Source organism: Chelonoidis abingdonii, chromosome 5, assembly GCF_003597395.2.
Source record: "Chelonoidis abingdonii isolate Lonesome George chromosome 5, CheloAbing_2.0, whole genome shotgun sequence".
Taxonomy (NCBI): domain Eukaryota; kingdom Metazoa; phylum Chordata; order Testudines; family Testudinidae; genus Chelonoidis; species Chelonoidis abingdonii.
Genome location: NC_133773.1, coordinates 132,580,442 through 132,602,131, shown reverse-complemented (window position 1 = coordinate 132,602,131; position 21,690 = coordinate 132,580,442). Strand labels below are relative to the sequence as shown.

The 21,690-nt window shown below is 40.1% G+C and overlaps 1 protein-coding gene across 2 annotated transcripts in view; it reads right to left on the bottom strand.

Annotated features, from left to right (window-relative positions):
• Positions 1-21,690, bottom strand: part of KDM3A (lysine demethylase 3A) — a 51,322-nt gene that overhangs the window by 14,590 nt on the left and 15,042 nt on the right. For both annotated transcript variants that reach the window (XM_032776870.2, XM_032776869.2), the window contains 11 exons: positions 18,232-18,392; positions 14,967-15,541; positions 13,332-13,533; positions 9,976-10,190; positions 8,554-8,706; positions 8,272-8,367; positions 7,734-7,861; positions 4,930-5,113; positions 3,934-4,103; positions 2,879-3,115; positions 1,380-1,551 (listed from right to left, as the gene is read on the bottom strand). In XM_032776870.2, the coding sequence (XP_032632761.1) occupies positions 1,380-1,551; positions 2,879-3,115; positions 3,934-4,103; positions 4,930-5,113; positions 7,734-7,861; positions 8,272-8,367; positions 8,554-8,706; positions 9,976-10,190; positions 13,332-13,533; positions 14,967-15,541; positions 18,232-18,392 (2,293 nt within the window). The remainder of the gene's footprint in view (positions 1-1,379; positions 1,552-2,878; positions 3,116-3,933; positions 4,104-4,929; positions 5,114-7,733; positions 7,862-8,271; positions 8,368-8,553; positions 8,707-9,975; positions 10,191-13,331; positions 13,534-14,966; positions 15,542-18,231; positions 18,393-21,690) is intronic.

The window sequence follows — 21,690 nt, the reverse complement described above, 5'->3', positions numbered from 1 at the left end:
GTCTGCTCATCATCTGCTCAAACCCCCACTTTCTAAACTTCGACCAGACTGTTCCACCTGCATCTCCAGTCCTTGGATCTTTTCTTCCATCAGCTTATAGCGGGCACTTCATGCAGCCAAAAACTCTTTTCAGGTACCTCCTCTAGGATCATGTACATGCCGCAGCTTCCACATCCAGTCATCCTCATTTTGTCTTTCACTGCTGCCTCTGTATCGGTCATAGCCTTCCCACCTAAAACGTGCTAGTACAAGAAACACAAAACAAACCCCCAACAGGCACCAAAACACTGGCGGACCACCACCCACTCCCTTAACTAGCCTGTCAGTTCCTCGGCCTAGGTCTCTTAGTCTCCCCTGCAACCTCCCCCTGTAAACGCCCTCTGAAACTCCTCTGTTTATAGCTCTGTTTGCTGGCTGCTGTGCCGCTGCCTGATTGGCTGGCTACTTTTATAGGACCCCTAAGCAGGTAAGCCCCGCTCCCTAAACAGGGCTCAGCTTCTCTCTCAGCATACTGCCCCTAGCAGCCTTCACACATACAAACTACAAAACACAACACACAAAATACAAAAACCTGCTCCTCCAAGAGAACTCCCTCTGAAACTCCCCTGTTTAGAGCTCTGTTTGCTTAGGAAGAACACCTGGAGAGGATAGTCTGATTCATGAGGAATTCAAGATACTACTTCTGGTATCAATCCAAAATGAGGCCACAGGAGAACTTAATCACGAAAAATTAAAAAAGTTAGCCATTATATAAAGCTCATCTTTCACTTCTCAGAGTAGTAATTCCCATTAGAAGTGCAACGTGGAATAAAAAGAGTTCTCTAGGGGGTTCAAAAAGCCAATTCAACCATCTTGTTAGCATCAACATTTAAAATTTTATCATCCAGATTCTACTCAACTGGTAAAGCAGTTGAAGGATGTATGTTAGGCTATGGGGAGTACTCAAACTTCTTTGAAGTGTTCCCCCAAAGAGAGACATGCACTCTCTGCCAGAGAGAGTCGGAAAAAAGATGCTGAAGAAGTTTCCTCAAAATCTCCTTTTGAGGGCTCTATCATCTTCTTAGTACAGAGGACTAGGAACAATGTCAGTGCATTTCACAAGGTGCACCTGTAAAGAGCACTGACTTGCATCCTGCACTGGGGCACGGGGGAGATGAAACATTTGCCAAAACTCAAACTTGGAACTGTTCGGTTTCCCAGACTTTTCCAAGCCAGAGAGAACAGCATATTCCCATTACAGAGATGTCACAGATAAAAAGGTCTGCCATTCTGTAGTAAAGCAAGCAATAAGAATGGAAAGCAGAATATTTTCTTCTGTTTGCCATATTTGTTAGTATTCTGTTTTGGCTAATAGATACAAGTGACTTCACATTGCATACTTAGAATATCTTCAAATCCATCCCAGAAGTCTCCTACTGTAGCTCCTGTGATAATTTCATTGGTTCTGCAATTAACCAGATCTACTTCCTGTTGGCCGAACTCCTTCCTGAAGGATTCAGGTTTCCAAAGCTCTGCATTTAGTTTCTGATGCACTCCAGACACCATCACAGGCTAAAAGACATATGAATTAGAGAAAATTAAAGCCTCTTTAAACACAGAATATTTTAAGATTTAATAAGCATTTCTGCAGGACCTCATCATACAGGAATTATAATGGCAACATCAGAGATTATACCAAATTTAGCAAGAAAAAACTGAAAATATTTTTTAAAACTATACCTTTTCTATAACATCTTATTTATAGTGTTGCTGAGGATATGGGGATCTTGTGAAGATATACTTAGTAGAATTTACAATGCCTTTCCATTATTTAGGCTGCCATGCTAGACTTAGGTAGTCTGTACATTTTATAATAAAAGCTGCTTTGTAGTTTGAAATCTTATCCATTCTTGGGGAGTGGGACGGGCCTGAAGGAGGAACCGGTAGCAACAAAGCTGCTAATTCATTCATATGCTGTACTTTCAGAAGTTAAGTTGTAGTTTCTAAAGCTTACAAAAACTTCAAATATATTAAGTTGCCTGGAAAACAGAAGTAGTAAATGTTTCGCACAACATTTTAACTCTCAACTGGAAAAAGTATGTTCTGTTAGAAGACAAAATAAATAAAAGTTGGCCACAAGACAATGACATAGATCACCACTGCTAAGTGAGCAGTTTTTCATAATTGACTTTGGGTGTCAACTCCCAGGCTTATGAACATGACATGGTGGGTATTAAGGGTGCATAATCCACTCCCCAATAGAGGTTTACATATAGTTTTAGAGACAACTGCTGTGCTGTCCTGTCTTTGTAAATCAAAGAAGTTGTGATGGACAGCTCCTATCTGGTACAAGAAAGCCAGAGTCACAATAGGAGCCATAAATACATCCCAGCAAGAGGTATTAAAATGCACAGAAGTAGTACTTCATATAGTTTAGCCTCTTCTATTCAAGGAGCTCGGCATTAATGAACTCACTCAATACTCATGTAAGGGAAGCAATTATGGACAATCATTCTCCTCTAAACAGACAATGAAATGAAAGCAGAATGATTCTGTGACCACGCCATTTGTCAGTGGCAAAGCTAAAAGAAGTCTGAAGTCCAGTCCCACCCTGCTTTAATTAATTAGATAATAATCCATGGTGGCTCTCTGGCACAGTAGCATGCCATATCTTGCATTACTAACTGGAAATTATAAAATCAATCTCAGAACCAAGGTGAATGTCCAGCTGTATGCTCTGCCACTAGAGAACATCTGTTCTCTATTTAGAAGATTCTTTCTGTTGACTAGCGCTCAGATACCACAGCTATAAGGGCCATTATAAAAATTTACATAGTCTGTATTAGCCCATTAAGGATAACATCAGTGTGCAGGAAACAAAATATCTTGAGGAAAATACCTGTCCCTGCTTCCAGCATTCCCTAAAGACATTCCAGTTACTCGCATTGTTGGGATCCTGAAGACACAGCAAGCGGTTATCACATAACCAATAGTGAGGTGTATCAAAGCCCAATATGGTAGGCTTTATAGTTAATCCTTGAGGTTTCTTAGGCAAATCTGAGAGAGTTCTACTTTGCACCAATGATGCAAAAATGTCATCAAGGATTTTGGGAGTGCTCTTGAGTCCACTTTCTGTCTGAATTTAGAGAGAGAAGAGAAAGTGGATGTTAATATAGGCTTTTGTTACAGTCATATGTCAAGATGTCATTTGTTCTGCAGAGGTTTTAATAAGTTTTGCAACACTCCTATCATATATTTTTGCCACCAACTACTTCCTTTTCACTTCAGCCCACGTTTATATTATGTAGGGATAATAATCTCCTTATAGTTTATGCTTAATTAAGTAAGTGACATAGCTTTATACTAAAATACTGTAGAAAGACTTGCTGTTATTTATACTTGTGCAAACCCGCTGAAGAAGATGGAGCATGGCTCCTAGTTAGGATTATTTTTAAAGTTAGTGATCTGAAATCAGTGAGATTGCATTTCTGAAACCCAGGTTAAATATTTCCCCCACTATTTCAAAATTAGTTACACACTGGGTTTACTTCACCCTGTCCCCCCCCAGGTGTGAATTAATTTGCACTTCATGCATCTGGAAAAAAAAAATCCACTTGAAGAAGCAGCAGCTTTAAACTCTAGCTGGGGGTCATTTAGGAGCACTCCTGGAGGCTACCAGGGAAGTAAATCTGCTGGATGCTCTGACTGCACCAGACAGAGTAAGGGTAGCTGCCAAGCTTATGCCATTGTGGTACTACTGCATGTAGGCTATAACTAGGCACCTCCATGCCGCTGACAGAAGCCAGACAATGAAACTGCCTTCCTCAACAAAATATATTTGTGTATTTAATTTGGCACATGCCTGTGAAATGGTTCCTATTCACTATACACTTCCAGCAGAGTTTGGCTTTAAAACCACAGTAAGGAAAAAGCACTGCAAAAATTCTTATATACCTTTCCTCCAGAAGAGTTCAGCAGGTTCCTCAAGAAACCTGTGTTGTTGTCGCTCACAGGTGTTAATATTGCACTGTTGAATGTCTGCAGGGATGTAGGGTGTTTAGTGAAAGTGGGGAAGGTCTGAAGAGGTTTGTTTTCGTTCTTTAAAGTGGATGTGAGAAGTTTATCTGAAATGGACAGGAAAAAACTCCACTGATAAACTGAACCAATGTAGGTGTATTATGGAGTTTGAAGCAGTTTTATATAAATTAAAAAAAAAAATAACTTGTGAAGATGGCCAATATATTCCATTTAAAGCCACCTTTGAGTCACACATTTCAACTATATTCATTAAAAAAAAATACTATTCCTTTTGGAGGTGATATTTTCCCCCTTATGTAGTTTTAAAATTTAAGAACACAGATACAGACAAAACTCTGTGGATGAAATGCAAACAAGTCCAGTATCAACAAATATTTTGCCTATTGCCAATCTAACAGGATCATTAGACTCTTCAGACTTGCACAGGTTCTGATACTTTAAGACATTAGGCTCCTTTTGTGGGGGATCTGTTCTCTTCCCCAAACTGGCACCATATTTGAAGTGACACATTTTTACTTATTCCTCAGAAGTCTTCATTACTTCCTTCCACTGTATTGATACAGAGTACTACAGTCTAGCGAGTGGATTTTCACCAGTATATAAGCAAGTTAGGTACCTAGTGTGCGTAGGCAGTTTTGAAAAATCCAGTGCCACGGGTGAAGTTTTCAAAAATGCCTAAATGACTGAGGAACTTAGTTTCCAATTTTCAAAAGTGACTTAGGTGGTTAGACATTTTAAAATTTTTACCGTAAATACACACAAAAAAAAAAAGTCTTTTTACCTGGTTTATTAAACTCTTATACCAGTAGCCACCCACCATAACCCCCACCCCATTCCACAGATGGGTCTGATACTATACATTTTTAATTAGATAGTAGCAGTTAAAGGTTGTTTTTCATATATGACATTTACCTTTATTTTCTTTATTCAAGTTTCCATTGGTTAGATTAGCCAGCCAACTTAAGGAAGGAGAAGTATTTACTGAAGAGACTGGTTTACTTCCAAGTGTTGGTTTTACAGGAGAATCACAGCTAGTGGCTAATGGGTTTAGGACAAAATTATGCTGAAGTGTGGATTTCTCTCCGGGGATTAAACTCTGCAAGACAAGTTGAAGACTTATAAAAACCAAAGATACCTAAGTGGCTTGCCCAAAGTCACAGAGGAAGTCTATGGAGGAACAGAGATAGCAACCTAGCCCATTACTTAATATATTTTCTTTGCATCTGTTATTGACACCTTAGAGCAGTTTTCAACCGGCCTGCCTACCAGACATCAGCAGTTCTGCCCTGTTCCCCACTAGGGGCTCTGCTTTAAGGGAAGTCCACTCCTCTGCTCCAATGCCACCCTGGGCTCCCAGCAGCTCCAGCCCACGTGCTCCCCTGTACATGCCTGCTGTTCCACCTCTGAGCATATGCACCTCAGGCCAGCATCTGCCAGCTTGGAGGATCCTCTGCTGCCACGGAGGAAAAGGGCCTGCCTGGCAGGGAGCATTAGGGCCAAAGACACCAGAAGCTTGGGTAAACTAGATGGGGCCAGGGCAGGAGGAGAATGCCTTTACAACAGGACCCCTAGTGGGGAGCAGGAAGGAATAGATGCCAAGTGGACCAAATGGAAAGTCCTCACCTGCAGCTTCAGCACCTGTACTCCCCTGACAGGCAACCACTTCCCTTCACAGCTGCCAAGTATCCTTTGACCCCATAGGTGCTAGGCCTGGGCAAGAGGGGCTTAGAGGGAGGTCAGCACATTGATACTGCAGCCAGAACTGGGCAGGGGAACATAGGGCTGGAATGAATAGAAGCCCAGGGTGGACTCTGAGCTAAATAGTAGGGCCTTCCTTACAGCACAGCTCCCAGAGGGGAGCACGAGCTGGACACAGGCAGGGGAGAGGAGAAGACGACAGCAAAGGCTCTGGAGGGAGTCACCCATTGCTTCCCTGGGCCTCCCACACTGCCCCTTGCTCAAACTGTACCAGGGAGGCTCCCCTCTCATGCAGTTACTCCTCCATCCTCAGGGCCCAAAATCCTGAATACGGAGAACCCAATGCTCATTCAGATCATGAGGATTTTCGGCTAACTGAATATCAAACATTTCCACTTCAGCTGGGTGCAAAACTTTCACTCCCAACAGAGTATCACTAAGATCAGTGACTAAAAAGGTTTCACTGTGAAACTACAGCTAAAAATATAATTTCCTTTATCTGACTACCTAGTTATCAGATGTCCCTCAAGCCATACAGATAAATGGATTTCACCTACATTTATTCTAGAAACTTTTCATTTACATTTTAACACACAGAAGCTAGTCTATTGATACACTGACATACAGTGGTACACTTTTAATCAGGCACTTAATTATTTGCTTATGCAACATAAAGCATATCAATAATTGACATGCTTTCACTAGTGTGCAAACGCCTGAGGAGCCCTTTGGTCTGCCAAGATTTGGACATCTTATCTGGCCAGACAGAAAACAAATACACTTCCCTAGAGTATTAAGGCTAAAATAATTTTTTGAAGTTCACACTGCTTTTAAGTTTAAAAATGAAGTCTGACCTATTTTAATACTTGCTTGCTTGCAGAAGCCATAATTTAAGTATGGTCTTCTACCTACCACATCCTCAAAAACAAAGGCCAGATAACCCATTGAAATCAACGGAACTAAGCTGATTTACACCATTTGTGGAGCTGGCCTTTGGTAATTTTTTTGTTTGTTTTTGTTTTTGGGGTGGGGTGGGATGGAGAAGACTAATGCTATCATCACCCCTGCCAATATGTTACAGGGGAAATTGTTTCACAAGTCCAATTAGCAATAAAAACATGATAAATTTAAATATTTCATATGTAGTATGTAAACTACTCAGCTTTCAGAAGGGTACTGCCAAAAAGGAAGCATTTCATTTATCCCAAGTACCTGTAAGTGTTTAAAACTTACCAATAGAGTACTAAAAAATTCTATAATGTAATTAAAAAGGAACTCTAGCTTTGTGGATTTTGTTTACAATAAGATGGTTAAGTTTTCATAAACAGAAGCTAAATTTTAATTATAGGAAAGCTCTCTCTTATATCATAGCCATTAAGACTTAGTTATCTAGTTAGTCTAAACTTCTTGTTAGATACTCCATTACTGGAGTTTCATAAGGCATACGAGAATCCTTGAAGAAACATTTTCATATCTTCCAGGAATTTAAACAGATTTAGTATTTTTAAGAACTCCGAACTTCCTCTGAACTGCTTATTTTCTCTAGATTTAACCTAATTTGTTGCATTATTTTGTCATTAAGTCTCCAAGACTCAAAGAATCTCTTCTCTTCTCTTCCTGCACCCCACCACATTCCCTCACCCTTCTGGTCTAGAAGGGTCTTGAAAATCTCTTTTCTTCAGTACAATCCTCCTTTTCCTTCAGCAGTCAGTCGATGAGAGCCACAGAGCGCTCAGTGCTTTTCAAGAATTGGACATCTATTTAAAAAAATGGGTCCCTATAAACAGACACCTAAACATTTAGCTAGTATATTTAAGAAAGCTGAACCAGTAAATGTGCACACACACATTAATATTGCATAGATCCATAGGATGGGATTTCAGAAGTGGTTAGTGTTGAAATCAGTTATCACTGAGACTTTACTGGGAGCAGAGTCAGGCCAACATTGAGCACTTTTGAAAGACTCAATCATTGTTTCTCAAACTAGGTGTATATATAGTGTGAGACAGTGGCAATACCTGTTTTGGATCCTCCTTCAGATTTGGTTTTGATAGGGACTTTAACTGCTTATTCGCACAAGGACAGTTTGCCTTTATTCCCCATTTTGCTCTTACGGAGTGAACAGTGTCACCAACATCATAGAGAGCTAAATGAGAAGAATCAGTAATGAGCTCATATCAAATGAAGCCTACAGACTATCAAGATTCAATGTGAGTACACTACATAGCTAAAAGACGGTTGGTGATACATCAGTTTAACTCACGTTTTATTTTGTGTGAAGTATTTAATATTAAGTACAGAAAGTAACACCAGCAAAACAAAATGCAGAGTTAGTCTTTAAACACTCCTTCTTGGTAAACTGGCTGAACAATTTTATTACTCAAAATCATTTTATTTTATCCTAGTCCATGGGGAAGCATTCTGGACTAGATCCAATGCCTACTGAAGTCAGTGGAATCTTTTTCATTCAACAAGCTTTGGATCAGGCCCTATATGAGTGAACAACAGAATACTTGGTACTGTTTGCATGTATTTCCACAGTAATTATTAGAATACCTTTTCCAGGAATTATCTGTGTAGGCATTAAGTTCTCCGGTTCATGTAACTGACCCTTCACACATTTAAGCCAGGAGAAAGTATCAGCTGCAACATCTGTGAACAATCATTTTAAATGACTAATTAATGTATTCAGTCTCTGAATAGCTACTTTTTTGTCTTTCAATAATTTCAGAATACACGTTTATAAAAAGAGCTTTACAATAAGCCTATCCATTCATTAACATAATAGTTCAACAATTTAAGACATTTTTAAGAAAGTGGGACACTACACATTCTCACCTTCACGTATGCTTTTCTTTTTCATCCTGTAACAATCTACACACACTCCAAAGCCACACTTGGGGCAAACCCAGTGAAGATTGAATATCGTGGTGTCACACACATCACACATTTCTCGAATTCCTCGAACTGCACGTTTCCAGGCTACTTGTCCTGTGGTAATTGACAGATGAGTCAAAGTTAAAGAGTTAACTTGCAGCCCTATGAGTTTCAATTAATGTACTTTAAAAATAATTAATTGCTTTCGGTATGAAATATCCCCCAATGGCTAAAGAATTAATCTTGCCCCATCTCAGGGAGAATTTAGAGGAAGAATTCATGTTCGGAGGAGGATGAGGAAACTTCAGAGGCAAGTTTGAATCTATTCAAGGTTTTGAATGTAAGACAATATCCTGAGAAGACTGATTAGTGGACAGAGGACAAACAAAGCTGTCAAAGGTGCACAATAAAGAGTAAATATGGATACTACCACCTTGCCTTGCTCACATGTGCAAATATACGCATATAAAGAGAAACAATGCAGCCGTTCCTTTAAATCATGCTGCACATCTGATTATACAATTATAGCTACAGGAAAAAGACATTGCTTAAACCACAATTCTACACCGAGGAGTAATAGTAATAAAATGTCATAGGGTTCCATATTTGTTGTCTTTTCATGGTTTATTTAAAAGTGTGCTTAAGATAAAATAAGAATAGTTTTTTCTAGCTGTCAGTCCCGTAATCTCGGCATGGACTCAGAAATTTGAACAGAGTTCTTTCCCTCGTGCACATCTGCATCAACAGAAGTTCCGCAAACTCATTATCCCTTCAGCAACACCTGATTAGTCCTTTGCCATCAGCGACGTTTCAAAATGGTGCAACTGATTGGAACTTAAACAATTCTGTTGGGGCTCAATCCTGCACCACTGAAGACAATGAGAGTTCTATCATCAACTTCATTTGAAGCAAGATGAGGTCCATGATTCACAAAAAGGAACAGAAGCCATATTACTCAACTCAGGTATCTAAAAGAGTGTCATCAGGAGGAGGGAGAAAACTTGTTCACCTTAGCCTCTAATGATAGAACAAGAAGCAATGGGCTTAAACTGCAGCAAGGGAGATTTAGGTTGGACATTGGAAAAAGTTCCGAACTGTCAGGGTAGTTAAACACTGGAATAAATTGCCTAGGGAGGTTGTGGAATCTCCATCTCTGGAGATATTTAAAAGTAGGTTAGATAAATGTCTATCAGGGATGGTCCAGACAGTATTTGGTCCTGCCATGAGGGCAGGGGACTGGACTCGATGACCTCTCGAGGTCCCTTCCAGTCCTAGAGTCTATGAATCTATGAATTTGCATGCAGGAAACAAACTATGAAGACCTATTTTGAAAAGCTGTGTGAAAAGTCCTAAATTTTTTCATTTCAGAAGAGCTGCTCTTACTGTGTGGTTCTATTGTGGACATGACCTCCTTTTCAGATATCACCAGGCGGCAGAAGTGGTCTCCGATATTGGCTAGAATATACTTTGCAGTGTCTAGATCTAGACCCACAACATTTTTTGCTAAAGGCAGCCACAAGCTGATAGCCTCGGTCTCGTACTTGTCCGGGGTTAAGAAACCTTCTTCACGCAGCAGTCCATGTCTATTGAACCGCAGCCTGTGGCAGAGAGAGGATGGGGATAAGAAAAACAAAAAATCCCAAATGTTCTCTACTAGCTCATTTCCACCTGTTCTAGCCTGTCACCCAGACACTGGCATACAACCATACAAGAAATTAACAAGATAACTGACAATGGTGAATGCTTTAATGGTTAGTATAGATCAGGGTAAACTGTGTTCTCTATTATGTCAGCTAATCATGATTAAACGCTGTTCGTGGAGGAAGAAATTCAGTTTTTGTTGTGCTCTTAACATTTTAAGCCAGGAAATCTAAAGAATCCAATTAGTGAGCATCTTAAATGCATTTGCAATATGAGACATGCACCTTAGGGCTGTAGCTAACTATTGAAAAAGACAGAAAAAGCAATATATTAAAGAAAACTGTAAAGCCACATCCTAAAAAAATGTTCATTAATAGGGCTCCTTTACGAGCTATCCATGAAATCTCAGTGAAAGACAGCTGTTTCTGAGGTGGAAAAGTAACAACAAACAGATGCTCAATATGCTGCATAAAAATGCCAGGAAAGTAAGTTTTGGCCAAGGACATCAGAGCAAGGGGGGAAAAAAACCCAAAAAACACAGCCACAAACCTACCAGTTACTCTTCCCATGAATTAAGAGTGCTGTGGGATCTTTAATATCCACACAGAGGAGATAGGACCTCCTTTTTTAATGTAGTCGAATCTCAACATCTACCTTGAAGGAATGAGTTAACATGACTTGTGGTCCTGTGTAGTCTGGATATTTCAGACATAATATTAAGCCACCTTACCATTAAAGTCACCCTTTGAAATTAAACCACAAGTTAGCAATATTGGTCTTAAATGTCTTGTTCTCACTGACATTTTTCTTATTTCTCCCCTTCAATCCTCCCTCCCCAACAGCTCATAAGATTTCCTCCGTTAGAAGGTGTGCAGAAAATTGAGCCTGTAATGCAACAGTAAAAACAGGAAGATTTTTCCAGCCCCATATCTTCATTCCAGGAGACTAGGACTTCAATGTTTGTTTTTAAATTTAATCATGAAGTGCGCTCTCTATACACAGCACTACATGTGTGTCACTTTATGCAACAAAAGAATTATACAGTCCATATCTGATAAAGTTTAACACAAGAAAATCTAGACTAGTTAGGACAGGTGTGACAAAATCATTGGGAATGAGATGAATGTAGAAAGATTTCACGAAAGAGAGATTTATGTAGGATTTGAAAAAGGAGGGGATATGTTCAAGGATCTTGCCTAGTCTGCATTTCTGCAGAAAAATCTATACCTTCCCTCCCAACTGTACTCCAAAATTTAAGCTGTCCTTTAAAAATAATTTCTCTAGTCCCCAACAGCCACCTTCATGGAAGACACTCCAGGGCACTGAATCAGGAACCTCTGGAACTGAAAGCATGAATCTCTACAGTGTGAGATAAAAGAGCCAGGCTCCCAAGCAGGCAGCTGGAACAGACTCAACCTCTCTGGACCAGGCATCAGGGGGGTGGGGAGGTTCGTCAAACCACACACAGTGACCATTTGGTTTTACTTAGGGCTAGTCTACACTACGGCTGTAAGTCAACCTAAGTTATGCTACTTCAAATTATACATGTGACGTAACTGAAGTCAATGCAACTTAGGTCGAGTTACAGCGGAGTCTACATCGCACTGTGACAGGAGACGCTTTCCCACCAACTTATCTTCATCTTCTTGGGGAGCTGGAGTACAAGAGTGGAAGGGAGTGTGCTCTGCCATCAACCAAGTGGGTCTTCACCAGACCTGCTAAATCAACACTGCTGCACTGATCGCAGCAGTGCTGATTGAGCCATAAGTCCTTACAGTTCCAACACCCCTTAAAGGCTTAAGTCAAATATAGTTTTCCCCAAGTCTGACAACCTGACACACAAACTCTGAGAAGCACAAACTGTTCCATTAGTCATGTCAAATGGATGTTGACATTGAAACCTAACCAAGACATTTTGATTGTCAGCTTCTAATTATTTTAGCAGAAACATCCAGCAGTTGGCTTGGGATTACGGATAAACACCCTAACTCCCAGGCTCTCAAGTGCTGAAACTCACCATACCTCGCTGACAAATGTCTTCTGATTCCACCCACATATGCCAACTTTTATGATGCAGCTATGTGTGTTGTCACTACTGATAATCATTAAAAACCCAAAGTACAGCACAAGCATAAAGTTATTTGAATTTAATATCAAAATACACAGCCCATGAAACGCTGTACTCATTACATTGTTTAAACCTCTATCAAAATCTGCTGAGCTAATGGTTGCTTTTCTATATAAAGAAAGAATCAGGAGTAAAGCATTTAACAAGGTCAAGCTGTATAAATATGGCATAATAGGTCATGTATTGTATTAAGAGCTTGATCCTGCGGGGAACCCAGCAGCTGTGCTACTGAGTGCAAGAGACTGGCAAAGTCATCACAGGCATTTGGACCCAGCCTCTTACGCCAGGAGACACTATCATGTATCTCTCCAGGATCATCCATTGAGCTGACCTGGGTGGTCTCTTACTCCTATTTTATTGCTTCTCCCTAATTGACCTCTGAGTGGCTCGAGTATTTAGGACTTCATCCATGGAAAGTTACTCAAGCAATAGCACACCCTCTTAGATAGCAAAAAGATGTTGCCAAATCTAGTGTAAAGGCTTTAAGAACATGTTTATTTACAATTAAATAATCAACCCAATACAAATGCACCTTTCTTTAGGAAAAAAACTGATGTACAAAATGAAACATTGATTTAAATCACTGATTTAAATCACCTTTCCATTTGGTAATTTAAATTATCTTGATTTAAAATTAATCCATCCAACACTGAGAACACAGTGTTTATCACTTAAACCACTGGACAGCTGTCAAGGTTAACAACTGATCTCAGATGCATTTGAAACAGTGACTTAGAGGCGACTGCCATGGCATAGATCCTACAGCCAATTTCCAAAGCCATTGTAGGCCAAGATTTAAAAGAGAGGCTAAAGAGACTACTGAGCACTCTGCACTTTTTAATCAGACAGGTGCCTAATCATGCCTAACTTTAGAGTTTTATTTTTTTTTTAAGTATTTGATTGAGTCATCTTAAATTTATTTTTATAGCTGGGAATATCAACATCCATATATTTTCAAAATTCCTCTCACCTCCTGAAGTGAAAAAATCTGCAGAAGACTGTAGAGTCTTTTTGCTCTTTGTTTTTCCGGTAGCTGTCCAGGCGGCATTCCCTGCATTTATGCAGGTGAGGTGCAATGTTATTGCAGGAACCATCCTGCACAAAAGCTTCCCCACTTTGCTGCAGCTTCTTGACTTTACAAGCATCTGTCAAAACTGACCTGTGAATAATTACTGCAGAAAGAAAAAACAGTGCAGGTTAAACAGTAACTTAAACTGGTCACTCAGACTCACATTTGCTTACCCTATGCATCTCTGCTAAAGCTATATCTGCTTTTGTTAAGTTACTTTAATTTTTCACCCTATACTTCAAAATTAATCTTAACATATTTTGAAGTTGGTTGCTTATTACAGAGCATAAACTTCTTTTGAAGTTTTCATAATCAAGGCCCCATTTTTTGTTACAGCCACGCAATTTACCCCTTCCCACACAACTGCCAGAACTTCAGCTTCTGTTGGTTTGTTTTTAAACTATGTTTCTGCAGACCTAATAGCTAGCTGCAACCTTGAACACAAGATCAGAGTGTCAACTGATGTAACAATGTCTTCTGGAGTCTTCAAAGAGCCTGAAATACTTTTGAGATATAAATTGCCCCATTCATCTCAGTGAACTCCCCATGAACTCCATGATTCTGCTGCTGCAGTCAGACATTTTTCAAAAGCATTATGGAATTTAATATTTTACTGCAGTCAGTGTTCAGCACACCTTCCCCTCCGACTTCATGCCGAGCTGGGATCCATCTGCAATTGTTGCTTGCTCTGCACCTTTACCCACAAGGTAAGAGAACTGAGTCACAGTGTATGTTACACATGACCTGTTCCACAAAGCCAGGCAGCAGGGGATCGAGGAACCAGAGCTGGATTCCTGTGGTCTGACTGCAAGCTCGATCAGCTAAGCTGCCTGCAGGACAGTGTAGCAGTCCAGGTCCATGGAGCTGAGTCACTGAATCCAGCTATAAGCTTCCCCATTCTCTAGCACATATAGGAGTGGGAAAGAGAAAAAGTTCCTCTAAAGAACATTGCAGGAACTAGTGAGTGGCAACTGGGCTACCTGGAAAGCACAGCTACAAAAACCCCCATCAACTAATTTGGTCAATGAATTATTTTCAACTATAAGCTTGCTTCGTATGAATATGTGTCGAGGGATAGAAATGAAAGGTAGAATAAATTAACATTGCCGTAGAACTTAGGGATCGTTGCTGCAGCATTTGGTCTCATTATGCCATAGAGTATGAGCCCCAGTCATAAGTTACACTCACTTTTGCAACCCTTCTTCCCAAATTTAGCCTAACAGACTTTTGTTTGGATTAGATTTGTGATAAAGAAAAAGAATACTTTTTCATCATGACATGCATATCTAATCCTACCAGGATCTTAAGTATCTTTTCCCAAGACTTACTCCGTCTGAAATTGGGTATAAATTTTAGGAACCACATCATACTCCAGTTTCTATTCTTGAAATGAAATCTAGGAGTTTCACTAACTCAGACATCAAGACTGCAATTTCATAAGATTCCTTATGCTATTAACACGTTTTCCAGAAATTTCTAAGCAACTTTATATACACAGTAATTCTCTATTGATATATCAGCTCCAGATATACTTGCCATTGTTGTGGACTTTATTGGTGCTCCCAGCCCTAGCGCCTTCGTTTTCATTTCTCTCACACGAAATCTCATTTGAGTTTCCTCTGACTGAGGAACATACAAAAAAGGAGTTTTCTGCCTTGCTTCCTCTGCAGCTGCTCTGATTACAACTGCTTTGTAATTTAATCTCATGCCCAGTGAAAAGGATAGCAGGAGCATCTGATGTTGAGGGTTTACAATCCAAGATTTTCTGCTGTTCTGGTATGCCATTAAGCCTGGATGTTACTCTTGAAGAGTTGTCTAGATGTTGTATGGATTTTATAGGAAAATGTTCCTTTGGAAAGTTTGTCATTGGCTTGGTAAAGGATTTGTGGAAGTTTTTCAAGCCATTTTGTTTCTCATTGTGTGTGTCAGTCAAAGGTGGCGATCTCGAGGTCTTCAAAGAGGTATAGTTACTATTCTGATCATGAGGATTTTTAGTTTGTTCTTTAGATAGAAACTCTGCTTTATGCAAGACAGTCAGATTTTCTTTTGACATTTTAACCGCAGTATTAAGACAAGAAGGATGTTCTTCTGGTAAATTCTCTTTGCAAATGCTGAAATGTACAATATGCAGTAATAAGACCTAAAGAGAAACTCAAATCATAATTGAATGCATCAGCTCTCAAGCTTTTCATAGGAACCTGGGTTTACATGAGTAAAATAGGAAGTATAATCATGGATGCTAGCAGAGTGAAGATTAAGAATCCAGAAAAGTTTCACATACCAAACACCTTAAAGAGATGCAATTAATTAAAAACACATCAAGGGAGTTTCAGATACTACAAGTACTGTTCCTTCTGGCTCACCCGTGCCAACCTGATGACTGTGTACTCCCCCCCCCAGGATTACAGGTACCTATTTATAAAAAGATATGGTCTCTCTCTCCACTGTTGCTATGTGAAAGACCTGCATAAATAGGGGAAATGATCTATCAATAATTAAATGCAAGTTATGCTTTAGTCAAACAAGTTATTAGCTTTAATACAGAGGAACTGGGTGAACACTAATGGGCTGTTATATACAGGAGGCCAGACTAGATGAACTACTGGCCTCTTCTTGCCTTAGATGTTTTTTAAAAAGCTATGTAGGAAAACAGTGAAAATGATTCCGCAGAGAGTGTTGTTAAATGCACACAGTAACTTTCTTCTAAAGTTTTTCAGTTATGGTAATCTAGTAGCATGAATAGGTTAAATTTGGATAATGGCTTATCAAATAGCACTTCTAAGAGAACCTTTTGTTTCCTACTATGCTATTTTCTGTAGGAAGTACTCTTCTCTTATTGTGACAGACTCAGGGAGACAGGGCAGAACTTGATGACTGGAACACTAAATCAGGACTGAAGTGCAGTTACACTCTGAAGACTGTTTAGTATCTGTGTGTGTTCCAGATCTACTTTGCTCAGTCTACATATATTTCAAACTATACCTCTACCCCAATATAACGCGGTCCTCGGGAGCCAAAAATCAATAGGTGAAACCACATTATATCAAACTTGCTTTGATCTGCCAGAGTGCACAGCCCTGCCCCCATGGAGCATTGCTTTACTGCGTTATATCCGAATTTGTGTTATATGGGGTCGCGCTATATCGGGGTAGAGGTGTAATAATATCATAAATTTAGCCTTTCAGATTCCAGATCCCCATCCCCACGCTCACAAATATAAGTAGAACTTATACTTTTAGAACTTATACTTTTATTTATACAAATATAAATCCCCATCCCCATGCTCACAAATATAAATAGAACTTTTAACAATTCTTTTGATGCATGGGTCAAATCTAGAATTGTATCTAGCTGCTTTCACATCTCTGTGTAGGATCTGCCAGGCCACTGTAAGTAAGATTATTTTTGTCAGAAAACAGATATGATGATTGATTACACACAGGGAAGAAATCTCTTGATTAAAAAATAAAGGCAGTTGGACTGCATTTGCATTTGTAGTAAGTTAATAACATTCTGTATATGAGACAGAACTCCCGTAAGGGTATGTATAAAGTGCATGTGTCTTATGGCAGTATGTAAAGTACATACACTATATGTTCCCCTAGCATGGGTATAAACAGCAGCATAGACAGTGAGGCACTGCATAAAGACATTCCTGAACCCTCTGGATACTTACCCTACACTGCTTTTTACAAACCTAAGCAGTGCCTCCCCCACCTACAATGCTATTTTTGGCAACCTATACAATGCTAGAGTCTTTTCACTGACATGTAGCTACGCACCGCAGTTTGGACGCAGCCTGCTTTTCATGCCCTACCCGCTTGTCACCAGTGACTTGCAGTGTAGACACAGCTTATGAAGCCTGCACTATTCAATCATAAAGGATAGTCTTGTGGCTAACCAGTTGACTGAATCAAAAAAATTTGGATTCTATTTCAAGCTCTACACAGGCTTCCTCTGTGACCATAGGTAATTCATGTAACTATTCTATACTTCAGTTTCCTGATCAGCAAAAGGGGAATCATACTTTCCCACTGTCAGAGGAGAATTTAGAAGCTTCATTAAAATTAAAATATTTGTAAAGTGCTTTAAGTATTTTTATTACACCTGTCTTGTCCTTATAAGATGCAAACACCCCAAAAATGTGGACCAAACTGTAACTTGTGCCATTGGAGAAGGGCAGAATGAACATAAGTTCATTTTAAAAACTCCCCTCTTGCCCTATCGGCAACTCATGACAGTTCTGAAATTAAGGTGTCAAAGTCCATCTATAAGCCAAAAACACTTTCTATTTACTGTAAGAATCAACTGCAGTTAAACTAATCTCCCTCTCTATGTTACAGTATGCCTATCTTCCTCTTAGTAGGAAATACTTCGGTGCTTTTCATTTTAGAGTCTAAGACACACCAAGTAATTTAAAAGCAATTAAGCCACAAAATATATTCGGGCATTATCCACCACTTTACAGATGGACAAATAGAGGCACTGGATGGTTAAACAATTTCCTTAAGGTCACAAGCTAATTCAACGGAAAACGGCAGGAATACAACCAAGAGGTAATTATATATTCGAGGCAGTTGACAAAAATCAGATATTTCTCATCCACACCAATTTGCAGGGAGGAGGAGGAGGCGGAATGGGACAGAGAGATCAGCTTAGTTACCATGATTTCTTTTTAAAAAAATGAGTCTATTCTACTTTGTATAAAGTAATTCATTATTCTGCTGTATTTTCCAAAGATTAACATCCACCCAAAAAAAATAATAATAATAAAAATAAAAGAAGTAGTCATACCACTTACCCCTGAGGAGTTTCTGCACCAAGATTAAGAGGTGAGTTAGCTGGCTGAGGCATGCCTTGGTGCCTGAGGTCTTTGCTAGTACGGGCTGCAAGTGTACACCCTAGCAATGTTTCACCAAACACCGTTGGTACTGACTGCACATGACTGAGACTTTGTGATACCTGAAACAGATGTCAAAGTCAACAGAAAAATTCAAAGCCAACACATGAGAAAAATGTATCACTTCTATGACTACCACAACCAGTTAAAAATACAACATACATCATATGCTCTAGCCACTTAGTAGTATCTGACCACATAATAAAAACTCAACTTTTAAACCATTATTCTTGCAATTCACAAAGTGGAAAAAGTCAAGTAATCTTTTGAAATCTATTAAGATGAATTTCCCCCCAAAAATGAATGTCGTAAAATCATAGAAAGGCTGGAAAGGACCTTAATAAATCATCAAGTCCAGCCCACTGCACTGAGGCAGCCTCAAGTAAACCTAAAACATGTTTGGAGGTTTTTAAGAACAGGTTGGACAATGATGTCTTTCTTTGGAAGCCTATTCCAGAGTTTAACTATCCTTATAGTTAGAAAGTTTTTAATAATATCTAACCTAAATCTCCCTTGCTGCAGATTAAGCCCATTACTTCTTGCCCTACCTGCAATGACCATGGAGAACAATTCTCTTTATGGGCTTGTCTACACTGGCAAGTTTTGTCACCAAAAACTGCCTTTAGGCAACAAAAAAACGTCCACCCCTGCAAGAGATTTGTCTTTGTCAACCATAAAGGAAGGGGAAAACAGCCAGTGTAGATACTATGCCTTATTTTTTCAATTTTATTGGCCTCCAGCAAGTGTCTCAGAATTCCCATGCTGCTGCTCTGGTCAGCTGTTTAGCTGCAGGGCAGCAGAGTTCAATCTGCCCCTGCCCCTTGCAAGCCCCAGGAATTTTAAATTCCATTTCTTGCTTGCTGACTTCCCAGGTGAGCATGGCTGGCTATCGCACCAAACATGCTCCTGCTTATACCACCACTGAGCTGCTGGATCTGATCTGTATATGAGGAAAGGAGTCTGTTCAGTTGCAGCTGCAATTGACCCATAGGAATTGGGACATATATGGATAACTTTCTCGAGCCTTGTGCGAAAAGGGCTATGATTGGGACACAGCAGTGCAGAGCAAAGATAAAGGAGACGCGTGTATCATGCACCTTTCCAGACCAGCCTGCACTGTCTGTGAAATGCTCCCAGTGATCCACAAGTGCCTGCAACACCATGGAGAAGTATCCCTTCCCACTGATGTATTCTGAGGCAAGGTGGTCTGGTGCTAAAATGTGAATGTGAGCACCATCAATTGTCCCACCACAGTTAGGGAAACCCATCTCTGCAAAGCCGTCCACTATTCCATGCACATTTCCCAGGGTCACGGTCCTCTATAGCAGGATGTAATTTATTACCGTGCACACGTGGAGTAATACAGCCCCAAGAGTGGACTTCCCCACTCCAAATTGATTCGTATCTGACCAGCAGCAGTCTGGATTTGCCAGCTTCCACACAGCGATTCCAACATATTTCTCTACCTAAAGGGCAACTCTCATTCTGGTGTCCTTGCACTGTAGGGTCGGGGTCCAGCTCAGCACATAGCTCCAGGAAGGTCACTTTATGTATCCTAAAGTTCTGTACCCACCGGTCTTCATCCCACACCTGCATGACAATGCAATCCCACCAATCAGTGCTTGTTTCCCTAGCCCAAAAGCGATGATCTACCATAGGCAGCTGCTCTATGAATGCCAAAAGCACTGATAAGTTGCTGCTGTCCATATCACTCGGATACCTGTGATTCATCCTCTGTCAGTAATTTTGCAAGTAACTCTGCTGCCACGTACGATGTCCTCACAACAGTTTACAGAGCATAGGAGAGAAATACAGGATCCATCCTCTCTCACTGCAGATGCTGACGTGCACTACAAAGACTGACAATTGAAAAACAGTGCAACGGGAAAGCCAGAAACCATTGGAGGGCAGAGACACAAAGCGGTGCATGATGGTACAGATGGTTTTGTCAGGACATATACCCACAGTGCATTTCTCACACTGTTGACAACGGTGCCCTGAGTGTGGCAAATGTAGACTTGCTTTGGCGACTTTGCTTTTGTTGATTTTTTTCATGTTACGTTAGTTCCATCGACAAAGCTTGCCAGTGTAGACAAGCCCTACAAGAGCCCTTCATGTATTTGAAGACTTATCAAGTTCCCCTTCAGTCCTGTTTTCTCAAGACTAAACATGCCCAGGTGTTTTAACAAACAAAAACTTTCCTCATAAGTCAGGGTTTCTAAATCTTTTACAATTTTTGTTGCTCTGCTCTGGACTCTCTCCAATTTGTCCACATCTTTCCTAAAGCGAGGTGCCCAGAAGCAAACACAATACTCCAGCCGAGGCCTCAGGAGTGCCAAACTACAACAGGAAAATTACCACCTGTGTCACGTATGACACTCCTGTTTCTATGCCAGAGAATTATATTCGCCGTTTTTGCAACTGCACTACATTGTTGACTCTCATTCAACTGGTGATCCATTATACCCCCCAGATCCTTTTCAGCAGTACTACCACCTAACCAGTTATTCCCCATTCTGAAGCTGTGCATTTCATTTTTTCTTCCTAAGTGAAGTACTTTGCACTTGTCCTTACTGATTTAATCAGCTGACTTAAGACCAATTCTAATCTTATACTCTCAAAGTGCTGCAACCCTGCCAGCTTGGTGCTGTCTATATATTTTATAAATACACTCTCCACTTCATTATCCAAGTCATTAGTGAAAATATTCACTAGTACTAGACCCAAGACTGATCCCGCTAGCAGCCCTCTTATTTTGATAGCAAACCACTACTCTTAAGTACGGTCTTTCAGTTATACACCTGCCACATGGTAAATTAATCTATGGCACATTTCCCCTAATTCTCATGGGAATGTCATGTAGCAGTGTGTCAAGAGCCTTTAGAATCAAGATATATCTCATCTACCACTTCGTTCCTATCCAATAGGCGAGTGACTCTGTCAAAGGAGGAAATTAGGTTAGTTTAGCATGATTGTTCTTAACAAATCCATGCTGGCTATTCCTTATAACCCTATCATCATCTAGGTGCTAACAAATTCATTGTTTAAAAAGTTGTTCTATCTTTCCAGGTATACAAGTTAGACTTACTGTCATCTTTGCCCTTCTCCAGTCCTCTGGGACCAAAAACACCCTCCACGAGTTCTCGAATAATCACTAATGGTTCCAAGATTACTACAGGAACTAGTATCAGAAGGGTAGCCATGTTAGTCTGGATCTGTAAAAGCAGCAGAGAATCCTGCGGCACCTTATAGACTAACAGATGTTTTGGAGCATGAGCTTTCATGAGTGAATACCCACTTCATCAGATGCATGTAGTGGAAATTTCCAGGGGCAGGTATATATATGCTAGCAAGCAAGCT